The sequence below is a fragment of the Chiroxiphia lanceolata genome, chromosome 6 (genome assembly GCF_009829145.1).
Source record: "Chiroxiphia lanceolata isolate bChiLan1 chromosome 6, bChiLan1.pri, whole genome shotgun sequence".
In the NCBI taxonomy this organism is placed as follows: Eukaryota; Metazoa; Chordata; class Aves; order Passeriformes; family Pipridae; genus Chiroxiphia; species Chiroxiphia lanceolata.
The window spans coordinates 15,276,522-15,290,754 of record NC_045642.1 but is presented as its reverse complement, the minus strand read 5'-3'; the positions used below and the strand labels follow the sequence as shown (position 1 = coordinate 15,290,754).

The window sequence follows — 14,233 nt, the reverse complement described above, 5'->3', positions numbered from 1 at the left end:
TACTCAATGTCTTGATTAATGGGGGATCACGCTGATGGTTTTTATTCTTTCCATCCACAGATGGGCAAAAAATTTGCACTTAAATAGAAGGGATGTGGTCCGGTAATAGGACCTTAATCCATTGACTTCAGTGGCAGAAAGAGCTGTTCCAGAACATCAGTGTAATACTGAATGTAAAGCACTTGTAGATGTAGGCCAAGACCCCAGCTGCAGAACAAGCTTAGTGGCATGACTACAATTAACCTGGTTAGCTGTCAGCTGTTTGGGAACAGGAGGAGAATATCATGTTTCTCCACTGATTGCGTAACTGGCACAAAGCTGTGTGGTAGATATGGAAAACTGTGAAAAATTCTCTCTTTTTAGGGAGCTCTAATTGAATGTGGCTTTCCATACCCCTGTATGCTGTTCTCTTAGAGTGGGAATGCAGCTACTGAAGATACAGGTAGAGCATCACCTCCTGTCCTTACAGAGGTGCACCCTCGGGTAGCTCAGGAAGCTGAAGCTGTACTATTGATATGCTGTTTGAGTGATGCACAGTACAATGAAGTATATTATAGAATCATGGGACTGTTGGTGGGAAGGGACCTCTTGATCTTGCTAGTCTAACATCCTGCTTGAAGCAGGGCTGTTGCCAACACTCAATTAGATGCATATTTCTACACAGGTTTTGAAAACCTTCATGGAAGGAGTTGTACAGCACTTTTGGGGAAGAATTTTTTCCTAGTATCTGATGTGAATTTCACAAAGTTAAATGTCTGAGCTGAATTTCTGCAGTTTGTGGCCATTGTCCCTTGTGGTATCAGCTGCCACTACGAAAAAGAGCCTCCTCTTTGCCAGGCTGAACAAGCCCAATTCCCTCCACCTTCTTCAAAGGTGCTGTACTCTGCACCCCTGACCTCTTTTGCAACCTTCTACTGGCCCCACTCCAGTTTTTCCGTATCTGTCTCAAACTGGAGGACCAAAATTTGTAAACAGAATTCAAGGTGCAGCTGTGTCAGTTCCAAGAAAAGGGGAACACCTCCTTTGATTTGCTGGCCAGACTCCCTGCTAGAAAGTATGTCATATTATATACCATGGTTAAGTTCACTCAGAGGCAGCACACTGGCAAAATCTTCTGTTTAATGCGTCAGCTGAATATACTTTCTAAAAACCATTCACAAGGCAAAGTAATTATAGTTAATTTCTCCATTATTGTGATCATTGATGCAGGCAAGGAAGTTAGGAGGGTTTATGCAATTTTCTACTTTTTGTGATTCCTTATTCAAATTGATTTTGTCCTCAAAAATAAACTTCTGATGACTCTGTAATTGCAAATATTAAACTTAAAAAGATGGAGACATCTAAGAATTCTCAAGAACTTTATGAGTTCCACGTAATTTTGCAGCAAAACATTCTGAGCTGAAAATCTGAATAGGAGGGGTGTGATTTTTCTGCATATTCAACTGTTTCTCAGTGGATGGAAACATTTATTGCTGACCCCTTCTTAACACAGAAGGTAACAAAGTGAAAGCTCTGTGTGCCCAAAAATTCTGATCTCAGTTTTAGCTGCTTTGCATCTGAATTCCTTGCAGATGAACGTGAATACTAGTGTAGATGAGAGCAGATTTTGGCCCATTTTTAAGTGTTGGCTAAAACTTTTGTAAAGAAAAAAGTTTTATAACAGTTTCCTGTAGTCAAGTTTGCACTGGTTTGTGTTCATGTGGTCTGTGCTAACAGTCTTCTGACTGGAGTAGAGGCACGAATGTCACACGCTATGTCACCTGGCTCTCTGAATAAGTCACAAGGCAGCAGGGTAAAAGAAACGTCCTGTGAGTTCAGACCAATGGTCCATCTTGCCCAATTTTTTCTCTCTAATGTGGACATTAGGAAGGAGAGAGAGCACATGAACCTTGTCCATTCCTGCCTACCTGTTACCTTACTCTCAGACATCTCAGGTCATGCTGCTTTGCAATTTGCAAACATCTACTTCTAACAAGAAGGGAATAAGGTATAAAATAGTCATTGGCAGAACATTGAAAATAATGATTGAACCAGGAAGAGTTTCTAGAATCCCAGTCTGGTGAACAACAGATAGTTGCATGAAGATAGTTTTCTTTATCTTTCCCTTTTTTTTCTTTATTTTTCCTATGACTCTCGGCTGAGTCATATCTCTCTCTCTTTCTCATTCTTCCTTTAAAATGGATTTTAAGCAATATACTGCCTAGAAGGCACCTTGGAGGGGTCTTTTACTTTAAGGAGTGCCTTCATAATCAAATCTTTCTTTCCCAAATGTACCCTTCTCTCTTTATAGACGGACCTGATACACCAGTCCCACTCTGATATACGTGGAATTAATTATAGAATGATTTCTGTTGTAAAGGACCTCAAGGACCATCTTGTTCCAACTCCCCAACCATGGGAAGGGACACCTTCCACAGGACCAGGTTGCTCGGAGCCTCATCCAACCTGATTTTGAACATTTCCAGGGATGGTGCATCCACACCTCCTCTGGGCAACCTGTTCCAATGCCTCACCACCCTCATAGTAAAGAATTTCTTCCTAATGTCTGATCTAAACCTGCCTTCTTTTAGTCTGAAGCCATTGCCCCTTGTCCTATAATTACATACTCTTGTAAAATGTCCATCTCCAGCTTTCTTGTAAGCCCCTTTATCTACTGGAAGGCTTCTCTAAGGTCTCCCTGGAGCCTTGTCTTCTCAAGGCTGAATAGCCCCAACTTTCTCAGCCTGTTTTTGCAGGAGTGGTGCTCCAGGCCTTTGATCAACTTCATGACCTCCTCTGGAATTGTTCCAACAGATCCATGTCTTTCTTATGCTGGGGGCCCCAGAGCTGGACCCAGTACTCCAGGTGGGATCTCATGAGAGTGGAGGGCAGAGAACCACCTCCCCCAGCCTGCTGGTCACGCTATTTTCGATGCAGCCCATGATAAGGTTAATTTTTTTCCGGGCTAAAAGTGCACATTGCTGGGTTATGTTGAGCTTCTCGTCAGGCACACCCCCATGTCCTTCTTGGCAGACCTTCTATCAGTCCGTTCATCCCCTGGGCTGTTTTTGCTTGGGATTGTCCTGACACACATGCCGAACCTTGCACTTGGCCTTGCTGAACTTGATGAGGTTCACATGGGCCTATCTCTAAATTCTGTCCAGGTCCCTCTGGATGGCATCCCTTTCCTCCAGTGTGTCAACTGCACCACACAGCTTGGTGTCGTCTTCAGCCTTGCCGAGGGTGAAGACTGTCCCACTGTCCGTGTCAACAACAAATACGTTAAACGATGCTGGTCTCAGTACTGACCCCTGAAAAACGCCACTCGTCACCGGTCTCCACCTGGATATCGAGTCGTTGACCACAACTCTTTGAGTGCGACCATCCAGCCACTTCCTTATCCACCAAGTGGTCCATTCATCACATCCATGCGTCTCCAATTTAGAGGCAAGGATGTCATGCAAGACAGTGCATTGCACAAGTCCAGGTAGATGATGTCAGTCGCACTTCCCTTACCCACCGCCACTGTAATCCTACTCTGGAAGGCTGCCAGATTTGTCAGACACAATTTGCACTTAGTGAAGCCCTGTTGGCTGTCACCAATTACCTCCTCATTTTCCATATGCTTTAACATAGTTTCCAGGATGCTCCTCAATGCTCCATCGGGCATTGAGGTGAAACTGATTGGCCTGTAACCCCCCGGGATATGTACTAAACACAAAACAGTGAAAAGCAGCTTATGCATTTTTGTTTTTGTTCAGCAGCTATGGTAATCTACAGTACTACTTTAGCACTTCCCTAGGAAAGGGAGAAAATGTGCCTGTTTATATGAGTATTTTGTTGCTTTAATGCAGAGCAGTAACTGTTGGACCATGTAGCAAGGGTGAGAAATGCGGTTAAGCAGATTCTCACAAGTGATACCTGTCTGGTCTGCGCATGTGCTGAAGTCCAGTTCATTCCTGTATTGGGGAATTTGTAACTCTAATACATGTAGAGCAAATGTTTCAGGAGAGCAGACATCAGCTAACATTTGAAGCACCCAGGTACCAGAATGTGTTGGGTGGTTTAGTAATCACGGTGAAAACAAAAGGCTGGATAGAGTGCTTGAGGCTTGTATTAGTGATGATGTCTGTCTTCTGTCTCATAAAATAGTGTGTTAACACTCAGGCACCTGCAGAGAACCAGCATTGAACTGTTCTTCTGAGTAGGTTTTCAGAGTAGTTTTCCATTATTTATTGTAACCTCGTCGCTTTTAAGTATAACTTAATTTCTTCCAGTGTCTTGGACAGCTCCTTATTTGCCACACACTTCTTTCAATGTAAAGAAAAGATGTTTTGTTTCTAGGGGAAACTTTCTGTTCCTTTGGTTTTATAGTGGGTTGAATCACCAGTAGAATCAGCCCTGTGTGACCGTACCAGTCCTAGAATCTGTAACAGAGAATTGGTACCTAGACTTTACTCTTAGCCCTCAGCACGAGCATTGATTTTGGTACAGCAGCACTCTCCAGCAGTACAGAGTTATTGATCCCTGCTCAGCTATCATAGTCTTGCAGTATGGGTAAGAATCATGGATAGTGCCATGTGGGATTGCCAAACTCTAGTAGTCGAGGAATGAAAATAGAGCCTCCAGCTTCTTGTTTGTCATATAACAGGCCAAGTTCAGACTTGGCCTTGAGTTTGTGTAAAATGAAAGTCTAGTAATGGTGTTCCTATGTTTACTTTCGTAATTCCTGTGTACTCTGGTTAATTGAAACAAAAAAAGCATTTTGTAACTTTCAAATAAATACTGCTGCTTTGTGAGAGTCTAACATTGGCTAAGGCTAGATATGGACAGAAATTAAAACTTCCTTTCATTCTTTAGGCTCAGAGAAATGAAAGTACATGAAAATAAGACAGGTACAAGAAAACTCTTCTTTCAAATCCTATGCAGGCTAATGTGCTTTACTAGCCTAGGAAGAGAAAGAAATTTGACCTTTAGTGGCACATTTTCCAAATTCAACTGTTCGTTTAAAAGCCATGTAAGAAAAGGAAAGAAGAAGCTTTACTTTGGAAAAATAAGACCTGTTCTTAGCCTCAAAAGGATTCATGACAGTACAGTTACAGTTTGTATGACATTTATTCTGAGTGATGCTACTCCTAGTTCAGTGCTAGGATGAATGAAGTGCTAGATGGATGAAGCTGGCCTAAGGTTGCAGATCCTGGAGTCCACAGTTGAGCTTGAAATTTTTAAACTGAGGCCTGTGTGAAGGATTTAAACAATCTAATGATCTGATTTCCAAATCATATAACCTGCTACAGCATCTATGCAAACCAATATGATGCAGAAATTTCTTAGCTTCATGCCATTTCAAACCTTTCATTTATTTGTAACTTTTAATATTACATTTATTTTCCTTCACAAGATTTATTATTTAATGTTTATACCATGTTCAAATCAGATAATTAGATTATAAAACAGTCTTTGCCAAAAACTGATAAGGGTATTCTGAGCCTCAGAAGCAGGTACATCAAAACTGAGGCCTTTCTAAAAATGATGGATTTTTATATAAATTTTGGGTATAGTGCAAAGTTATCAAAGTTGTTCAGTCCAATTATATTTACTTTTCTTAACTCAACCACCTGTAAATTTTAGATGGAAACCCATTAAGTCAGGAGAGGTATGATTTGTAGAATATTACAATGAGTTTTTATTTTGTAAACAAGCCTAGGAAGGATAAGAAACTGAACAAAAGGACAGTGATATCACGTTGGCTTGCATATGATGATCACAAGCACATTCCACTTCTACTGTATCCCCGAGTTAAGCCTGGCCAGCTCTGTGGAAACCTCTGTGGCTGAAAGCAGGTTTGAATGGGTAGATGTGAATCCTTATAGCATGCACCACAAAGCTACTCCTGCATGGAACATTCCTGTCCTCTTCAGTACTCTCCGATTCTAATACATTATAGTGAACTGGGATACTACCCTGAAGACCCATCCTCTGGGCTGTATGGAAGGGCTGGCAACAAGCAGAAGGCTTTTTTAAATGTTTGTTTCCTTTAGTTTTGGCATCTACTCAGAGCCCGACCAGACCCCCCCTTCCCGCTTCAAGAGGACAGACGCCAATCTGTGAGCCGGCAGCCTTCGTTCACGTACTCAGAGTGGACAGAGGATAAAAATGAGGATGACTTCCTAGATTTGGATCCCGTACCGGAGACTCCGGTCTTTGACTGCGTAATGGACATTAAAGCGGAGACAGATCCAGCTACTCTAACGGTTAAATCCGTGGGCTTGCAAGAAAGGTAGGGTAGATGTGGCTAATAGGGGAAGGTCTGGTCCCAGAATTTGTGGATTTAGGAGTTCTATGCAAAGCAGGAAGCTTTATTGCCTTTGTGAATGTCACTTTAAAATGGGGTTTAAAGTCAAGCACCTGCTTTATTACATATATATATATATATTTAGTTGTTTCCTGTCTTGTTTTCAATCCAGTCATAAATATAAGCATATTAGCTAAAAAAAATACAGTTTCTAGGCAGCTGTCAACAAGTGCTATTCTAAAGCATCATTTCTTTCCTTTGAATATATCTATTTGTGTTTCATCAGGCTTTTGCCATTCCTCATTATGGCAACTGTGTAGAATGAAATCCACCATAGGGCGGTGAAAGCTGCTACCTCTGAAAGAGGAGGATCTTGTAGATTTTTTTTTCTGTCACTCATGCTGGAGGACAGTTCTTCAAAAGAACACCGTAGGAGGAGTGGTCATCTGCAATAATTCTTGTATAAATGAGTTAGTCCAAAAGTAAATGAATTTGTTTCAAATTAACCCAGTAATGAAACGTCAAGGTGAGCTGGTGTTCACTGCTTGAACCGTCAGGGCAATGGAGCTTCTCAGAGAGATTCACAGCTGGTAAAAGGCAGTTTCAAGATAAAAGGAAGATTATTTTTTTTTTCTGGTTTGTGTTCTTTCCATTTTATTAGTGAAATCAGAAAAAGGTCTTGATGAAAGAATTCCTGTGAAGAAATTCTGCAAAGGTGATGATGTTATAAATAAGAACGAGGCTACTGAAAGGCCCAGCATGGCAGAGTATCACCTTTCTTTATTTCTAGGTTTTCAGGCTTAATTGGATTGCTAACCATAGTTAATTCTCATACCTAAAACTTGAAACAAAGGGCAGAACTTGGATTTTAAGGAGTATGATGCTGAGTTTCCAAATCTCCACAGGACACAGTAAAAGGGACGTTACAGAAGAGGCTTTCAATTTGCACTCCATGAGCTTAGAATGTTTTTTCTCACTTTATATGTTATTATAACATTTGTCCTAAAATTTCCTATCTTTTATTGCTATATTCTGCCTTTAACATGAGATTGCAGTAGCCTCTGGGGCTTGTCCCTGAACCTGCTGCTATCAGTGAGTTTTGTTGTTTCTTTCATTATGGCAAGATTGGGCTTGAAAAGCATGAATCATTTGTGTTCTTCACTATCCTTGATTCATTCCATTTCAGTCATTATAAAGATGCTGACATTTCTTCTCAGGTGACTGCTAGCCTGCAGGGAAGATACTCACTGTATTGAGAGAGTTAGGGAATATCAATTGGGGAGTAAACGATTGGTTAAAGTAAAGAATTACAATTAAAAACCTGTCAAAGAACTAGAGGTGGGAAAAATAAAGCATTTGCTTGGAATTCTCACACTAGGTAGAATGTGTACTATGTGTACACTTAAGATGTAAAATAAACTTGTTTTCAACATACACGTATGCTTGAGAAGACAGACATCATTTCAGGTTTAAGCTGTGCCCTGGCAAATTTCATTTACATTAAGCATTGGACACTTTGCCTTTGTTTGGTGTTGTGTTAAATTAGCTACCTGTCCCTCTTTGGAATCCATTCTGCTTCTCTATCTTAACTTCTCTCTCATTCTTTGACTACCTATTCCATTAGAGGTGTAGTCAGTAGTTAAATTCAAACACACTGGATGTTGTTAAAGAAGAAATCTCATTTCCTCATACTGAAGAGCTATTCATGTATGTAACCTCTTCTACCTTGAAAGAACTAAAAGCATTCATTATCATGCGTCTGTTTCTGGGGAGAAATGTGGTAGCTGTTTAATAGCACAGGGAGGTAAGGTCAAAATCCTTTGAAAGATATAACTAAAGATTTGATGTCTGCCATTAGTGGTCATGTTTCATTCCAAATCATTTCCCCATGGCTGTGAATCATAGCAAGAGGCTGGCTGCACATTCTTTTGGAAAAACTCCTGAATCCAGGAAAGGGCTGTGACCCAAGAACCAACTTCCGTGATCTTCTCCGTGAGCTGGTAATGTGATTTTTCAACAGCTCCTGCACACACCTCCTAACTAGATTTTGCCAGTTGAGATTCATCAAAAATAGGTTTACTGTGTGGATGTATAGAACACTTATCTAGTAGTCATCATATTGTGTGACTTTATTTTTTGTTAAAGATATTTAAATATAGATTCACTGATGCCTTTTGAATCTTACTTTTGTCTATGATATGTGAGATTGGCAGAAGCTCAGAAATATGTTAAAACTGTACTCAATAAACAATGTAGGCATTTTGAGGGTTTTTTTTGTTGTTGTTGTGTGGCTAACTTACAATAAAGCCACTAAAAATTCTAAACTCAACAGTATCTCTGTTTTCAATGTAACTGTTAAAATGTTGGGACCTTCATTTTAACCTTCTCATTATGTAAATTTGTGGAAAGAAAATTTTTCAGACATAAAAATTGTTTGCTGCAGTCATTGGCTTTTCACATCTTTATTGATGTCGAACTGGTAGTTTATCCCAGTTTATCACCAATCAAAGTATCAACCTTCATGTTTCAGTGCACAAAATCATTTTCTGGTCTTGTCTACACAAGAAGCATCACCCATTTTTTACAGTTAGTGACCAAACCGTACCCATGAGAATCAGCTGGGTGCTTTTCTGAAGTTGTTAATCTGTCATTGGGACTGCGTCCATTGCTGACAGTGGTGGGTCACTCTGTTCTGTTGTAAGCAAACTTTGACCGCTCTGTTTTTGCAGGAGAGGTTCAAATGTTTCACTCACACTGGATATGTGTACCCCAGGCTGTTCTGAGCAAGGCTTTGGCTATGTCATGTCACCACGAGAACAGTCAGCCCGAGAATACCTCCAGACGGCATCAAACATTCTTACTGAAGAGGAACTGCACAAGAAAGCTTTGGATTCTTTCATACTCCAGGCAGAGTTCTTTGTGAGTATCTGACTTCTCTCTTTTAGGAGCATCAATACAAATTAGATGATGTCTCTCTTCTATGAACCTTACTATTATTTTATGCAAGTCTAAAAGTAGTGCACACAAACTCCACTTCCACCAGTGAAGCATTTAATGCAATTCTGAAATTTGTCATCACTTGGAATGACAGTATATGAAAGCTTTCATTGATATTGTCATGTAAAAACTAGAGAATTAGTTCTGGCAATGACAACAGCAAATCTTATTTTTCACAAGTTTTTGGGTTTTTGCTGCTGGCATGCTACTTTTTTATAAAAAAAAAAAATCAAAGTTTTCACTAGAGTGCAGAAGAAAAGCCATGTTTTCTGTAGGCATAACTTTTTGAAATGTGTCTGGAATTGCTCTAGGGATGAAATTACAGAATCACAGAGTATGCTGAGTTAGAAGGGACCCACAAGGATCATTGATTCCAACACTTAGCCCTGCACAGAACCATCCCCAAGAATCACACCATGTGCCCGAGAGTATTGTCCAAATGCTTTTGAACTCTGTCAGGCTTGGTGTTGTGACCACTTCTCTCTTGTGCCTCTTCCAGTGCCCAACCCCCCTAATCCACCCTCTTTACTGCTTAGTGCTTGATGTGGAGCTACTCAGTGTTCTCTGGTTAACACAGGGCTATTATTTACTAGTTGTAAGCTTGTCTGTCAGTTACTTTTAGGATTTTGAAATATGTTTTCTTGGCTCACTGTATCTATTGATGCTTTGGCAGAAAGATTCTTTGCCTCATTTTGGGAAAATATACTTACACAGATGAAACAAGCAGTTGAAAATTGGGTTTCTGAGTAGTTTAGGACAAAGGTCAGATACATTTTGGTGTAGCAAGAGTACTCTAGCTTTTTAGATCTTTAAATGCTATTGAGTCTGTTCCCTACTTACTTGGATGTCCATGAGATAGGGATTGTCATGTTTGTCATGTTTATTATACCTGACAAAAATAGTAGTATGCAAAATGCTGCAGTGGCTGTATTAGGTCTGCCAGGCAGGGTTGTAAATTCCTGCTCAAGATGGGAGGTAACCAGGGCACAGACTTTGCGTGCTGAGGCGTTGCAGGGCGTGTGATCAAGAGCTAATGAAGTTAATACTGCGAAGTCAGATATTCTCTTAAGCATGGAATCTCAGCAAAGCAGGAGGAAGATTGTCTGACAACATAACAGCCCTTTCAGCCTGTCCTCTTCATGACCTGTAAGTGTCTGAAAGGGAAGGAGTAACGCTCTGAGTATCACCTGCTGTCCTCCCTCCTTGTGCGGTTTCAGGGTTTTTTTCTCTTTACAAGAAAGAGGTATGGTCGGGGCTTCTCTTTTAAAACAGAACACCGGGTATCTGTGGTCCTTAATTCACTTAGTGCTGTCCAAGTTGAAAAAAAGCAGCTTTTTTGTAGGCATGCCCTGATTCTTTCAAGGTAAAACATCTATTCCTGTTTTAGGGAGGAAATTTTCACTTAGTGTGTGAACTGACTGCTGAACTAGTCCACATATGGTTTCATCAGTCTCTGAGGTACACTGTAGCTTTCAAGCAAAGAAAATAATGTTAGAAGGAGGAAAAAATACGCTTCATTTCTCTAAGAGATTTGGAATTAGTTTTTTCCTGTTCATAGAATCATTTAGCAGTCAAACTATCCAAAGTTATTTTCATTCTTTAATGAAAACTGAAAAAGCACAGATAAAAATGCAGTGTAATCAAAGTGCCATTTCTGTAATTAAATACTGTAAACTAGTTTTGTTTTTTTTTTTTTTAAATGAAACAGTTATCACCAGCCAGCTCTGCATTGTGTATTTTCCATCTGTCTAATCTGCTTGGTTTTCAAAGTCCAGATCCATGATGAAGCAAGCGGCTCTGTTTCACTTTGGAAGAAAAGTCAGAGGGGACATTTGCAGGGCTAAATCCTGAAATTCTTACAAGATTTAGAATTTTTATTCAGGTAGAAGTCCTGTTGATTTCACAAAGAATTGACTTGAGCAGTGAATGATTTAAGACCCAAAAATGAGATCATGGGGCTTTACTCAGGAAGAGTTTGGAGTGACTAAATACCAAGTAACAATTGAGAAAATATGAAGGTTTTGTTCCCATGCAGGTCTTGAAATTGATACAAAAGTACTTCAACAAAATGGTTTTTATCATTAATTGCCTCTGGTTAAACCCAACAATATTCTCAGTACTGTGTGAGAGAGAGAGAACAGATAGTCTTCTAAGGTTCCAGAATTGGCCTCAAGCTGCGCCAGGGCAGGTTTAAATTGAATATTAGGAAAAATTTACTCACTGAAAGTTACTCAGGCACTGTAACAGGCTGCCCAAGGAAGCAGTGGAATCACCATCCTTGAAAGTGTTCAAAGACATGAGGATGTGAGGCTTAAGGGCATGGCTTAGCAGGGACCATGGAGGTGCTAGGTGAACGGTTGGACTCGATGATCTTAGAGGTCATTTCCAATCTTAACGATTCCATGTTTCTGTAGTCCATAGATCTGCTCATCTTAATTTTTTTTCCCAGAGTGAGGCTTGTCTTACTCAACCCTGATTCCTGTTACCACTGTGTCCAGCAGTGGTGTCTCAAATGCGGTGTGCAGCAGGTGGGAGGACCAGCTCTTCTTCCGAGTTCCCCATGAGCCATATCTCTGCTGAGTCTGGTTAGCACATCTCTTCCCATCCCATGCCTACTGACTACAATTGGTGGAAGGTTCCCATTTGTTTCTGCCTGGCATTGACTGCTTATTGCAGTAGATGTGCAGTGGAGACTACAAAACCCCTCCACCTTTGTGTGTTCTTTGCACCAGCAGTGTAGAGAGCAGGTAATCCCTGAATACCCATTTGCTGTCCTTCTCCATGGAGGTTGACAGCATGATGAGCAAAACCAGTCACGCTCCCCCAACTCCATAGAGACAGGTCAGTATGCCAACATACCATAACATGTGTCATACTTTGTTGCTGGTGTGAGTCCCTAGCCAAATTACTGACTTCCACTCTCTGAGAGGAAGCAATGTGAGTCAGAAAGGGTGGTGTCTGAGGTCCATCGCTCTTGGAGCAGTGTCTTGAGTAAGCACCTTTTGCTTAGTTCTGTGCCTACACTTGCAATGCAATTCTAATAGTATTAGGAGTGAACATAACGCTGTCGCATATGTTAGTCAATGAATTAGGCACTATAAGTGTTTTCATATTAAGGATTTCAGAAAAAAAAGCCAGTGACAGTAAAAGGAAACATCAATCATATTTTGGTGATAAATTGCTAGAAGTACTGTACCGTATGTCTCAGTTAACTTCATCATTTTTGCTCCCTCACAGTGAGGACATAATGGGCTTGGGATTTTTATTCCTCTTGTGAATCTAATAATACCACCTACTGTCTTTTATGTTTTTGTGATTTTTGTTGTTTGGTTTTTTGTTTGTTTGTTTGTTTTTAACAGGAAATTCCAATGAACTTTGTTGACCCAAAGGAATATGATATTCCAGGCTTAGTGCGTAAGAATCGCTACAAAACAATTCTCCCGAGTAAGTTTGTGCTTTTAAGTCACTCAGGTAGGGTGGTTTATTCCACATGCTGGAGGGCTTTTCATGAAGTGTACTGTCACCACAATGTATCGTCCAAAGGTCATGTTTATGAAGCAGGAACCTGGCTTCAAAGTATAAATCAAATTTGCAAAGAGGTACAGAGCATGAAGAATCTAAGTGCTGCTGATTTTCCGTGAATCTTTGGCTCTTAAGTTATTAGAATTGCATCATTTGGCGCTGCTTAAAAATTCTATCTAAGATCTTGCTGTTCATTCAGATGTTACTTAGTGGTTTCTTTGAAACTCCTTTAGAAGGACTAAACTCTAGCAATGTTATTTTCCTTGCCAACGTTTTCTCATGCCTCAAAGGCAGACTGAGAATATAGAGAACTAACCTGATGGCATTAAGATGACACAGAAAATAATAATATTTTTCCTTTCTATTACACTAATTTTATTTGTAGCTAGGAACAGGAATTTTGAGAAGCATTTTGGTACGAAGTTTTACAAGTGTCATCATTTTCCCCTCTCTCATACTTAAAGTTATTTTGAAAAGTGAAACGATTGGATGTCATGCCTCTTTTTTTGCTCTAAGTCATTGCTGGAAGATGCCACCAGTAGCCATGGTAACTGTTTTTGCAAAGTCCAAAAGGTTCAATGCCAGGTTAACAAAGATAAGTGCAGAGAAGTCAAAAATACCTGACATTTCAGTCAATGAACCTGGACTGGAAATGGTTTCAAAAGATATTTTTTTAATCTGTCTTTAAACTCCAGTAGCTGCAGCTCAGTGTGTGCAATGCTTCTTATGACTTTACTCATACCTTAGACAAGAAGTATAAAAACATTCAACCACCTTTCACTGTTGCTGTGCTAATGACTGAGGTGAATTTTTCAAGTATTAATTCACTGTTTTTGCTGGAAAGGAAAGATTGCAAAAGTGGCTGATGATTTCAGATGTCCCAGGTGCCAGATTTCTAAGTAATCTGTGTATTCTGAATTTGGTATCTAATGTGTACTTTGAGAGAAGGATCCATTTTAAATGTGTAATATTGGATGTTTAAACTGAGCCATCAGAATTGCTGCCATTTTGAAAACACTGTTCCATAATTGTAATCAAATGGCTAAGTATGGCCCACTACCATATTTTATTAAAAGTGATCACTCAGTGGGCTAATTATTTACTGCAAGCTTCATCTCAGCGACATGGATATCTGCTAGCAGCCAGTGTTGTCACTTTGACCTCTCCATCTCAGCTAACTGGTTTCTACCCTACCATCTCTCTAAGGATGAACAACCTTATCCCAGGGTTATTATGATCTGAGTATTTTTTATGAATGAATTCGAAAACTTGTAACCTCTGTGCAACTTTGTCCCTGGCTGGGGCCAAAGGATGGCTTGATATTGCTGAGGAAGGAAAAGAGCAGTGTTTGCTCTTATCCTACTACCTCTATTTCAAAGGGCTTAGCGCTGGCAGTAAAGTGGGCAGCAAGGAGAACTAAACATTCACTTTATGCTTCAA

General features: G+C 40.1%; 1 protein-coding gene across 3 annotated transcripts in view; it reads left to right on the top strand.

Annotated features, from left to right (window-relative positions):
- Nucleotides 1-14,233, top strand: part of PTPN5 (protein tyrosine phosphatase non-receptor type 5) — an 82,365-nt gene that overhangs the window by 48,857 nt on the left and 19,275 nt on the right. For all 3 annotated transcript variants that reach the window (XM_032691388.1, XM_032691387.1, XM_032691389.1), the window contains exons 6-8: nucleotides 6,021-6,259; nucleotides 9,004-9,193; nucleotides 12,631-12,715. In XM_032691388.1, coding sequence (XP_032547279.1) covers nucleotides 6,021-6,259; nucleotides 9,004-9,193; nucleotides 12,631-12,715 — 514 coding nt within the window. The remainder of the gene's footprint in view (nucleotides 1-6,020; nucleotides 6,260-9,003; nucleotides 9,194-12,630; nucleotides 12,716-14,233) is intronic.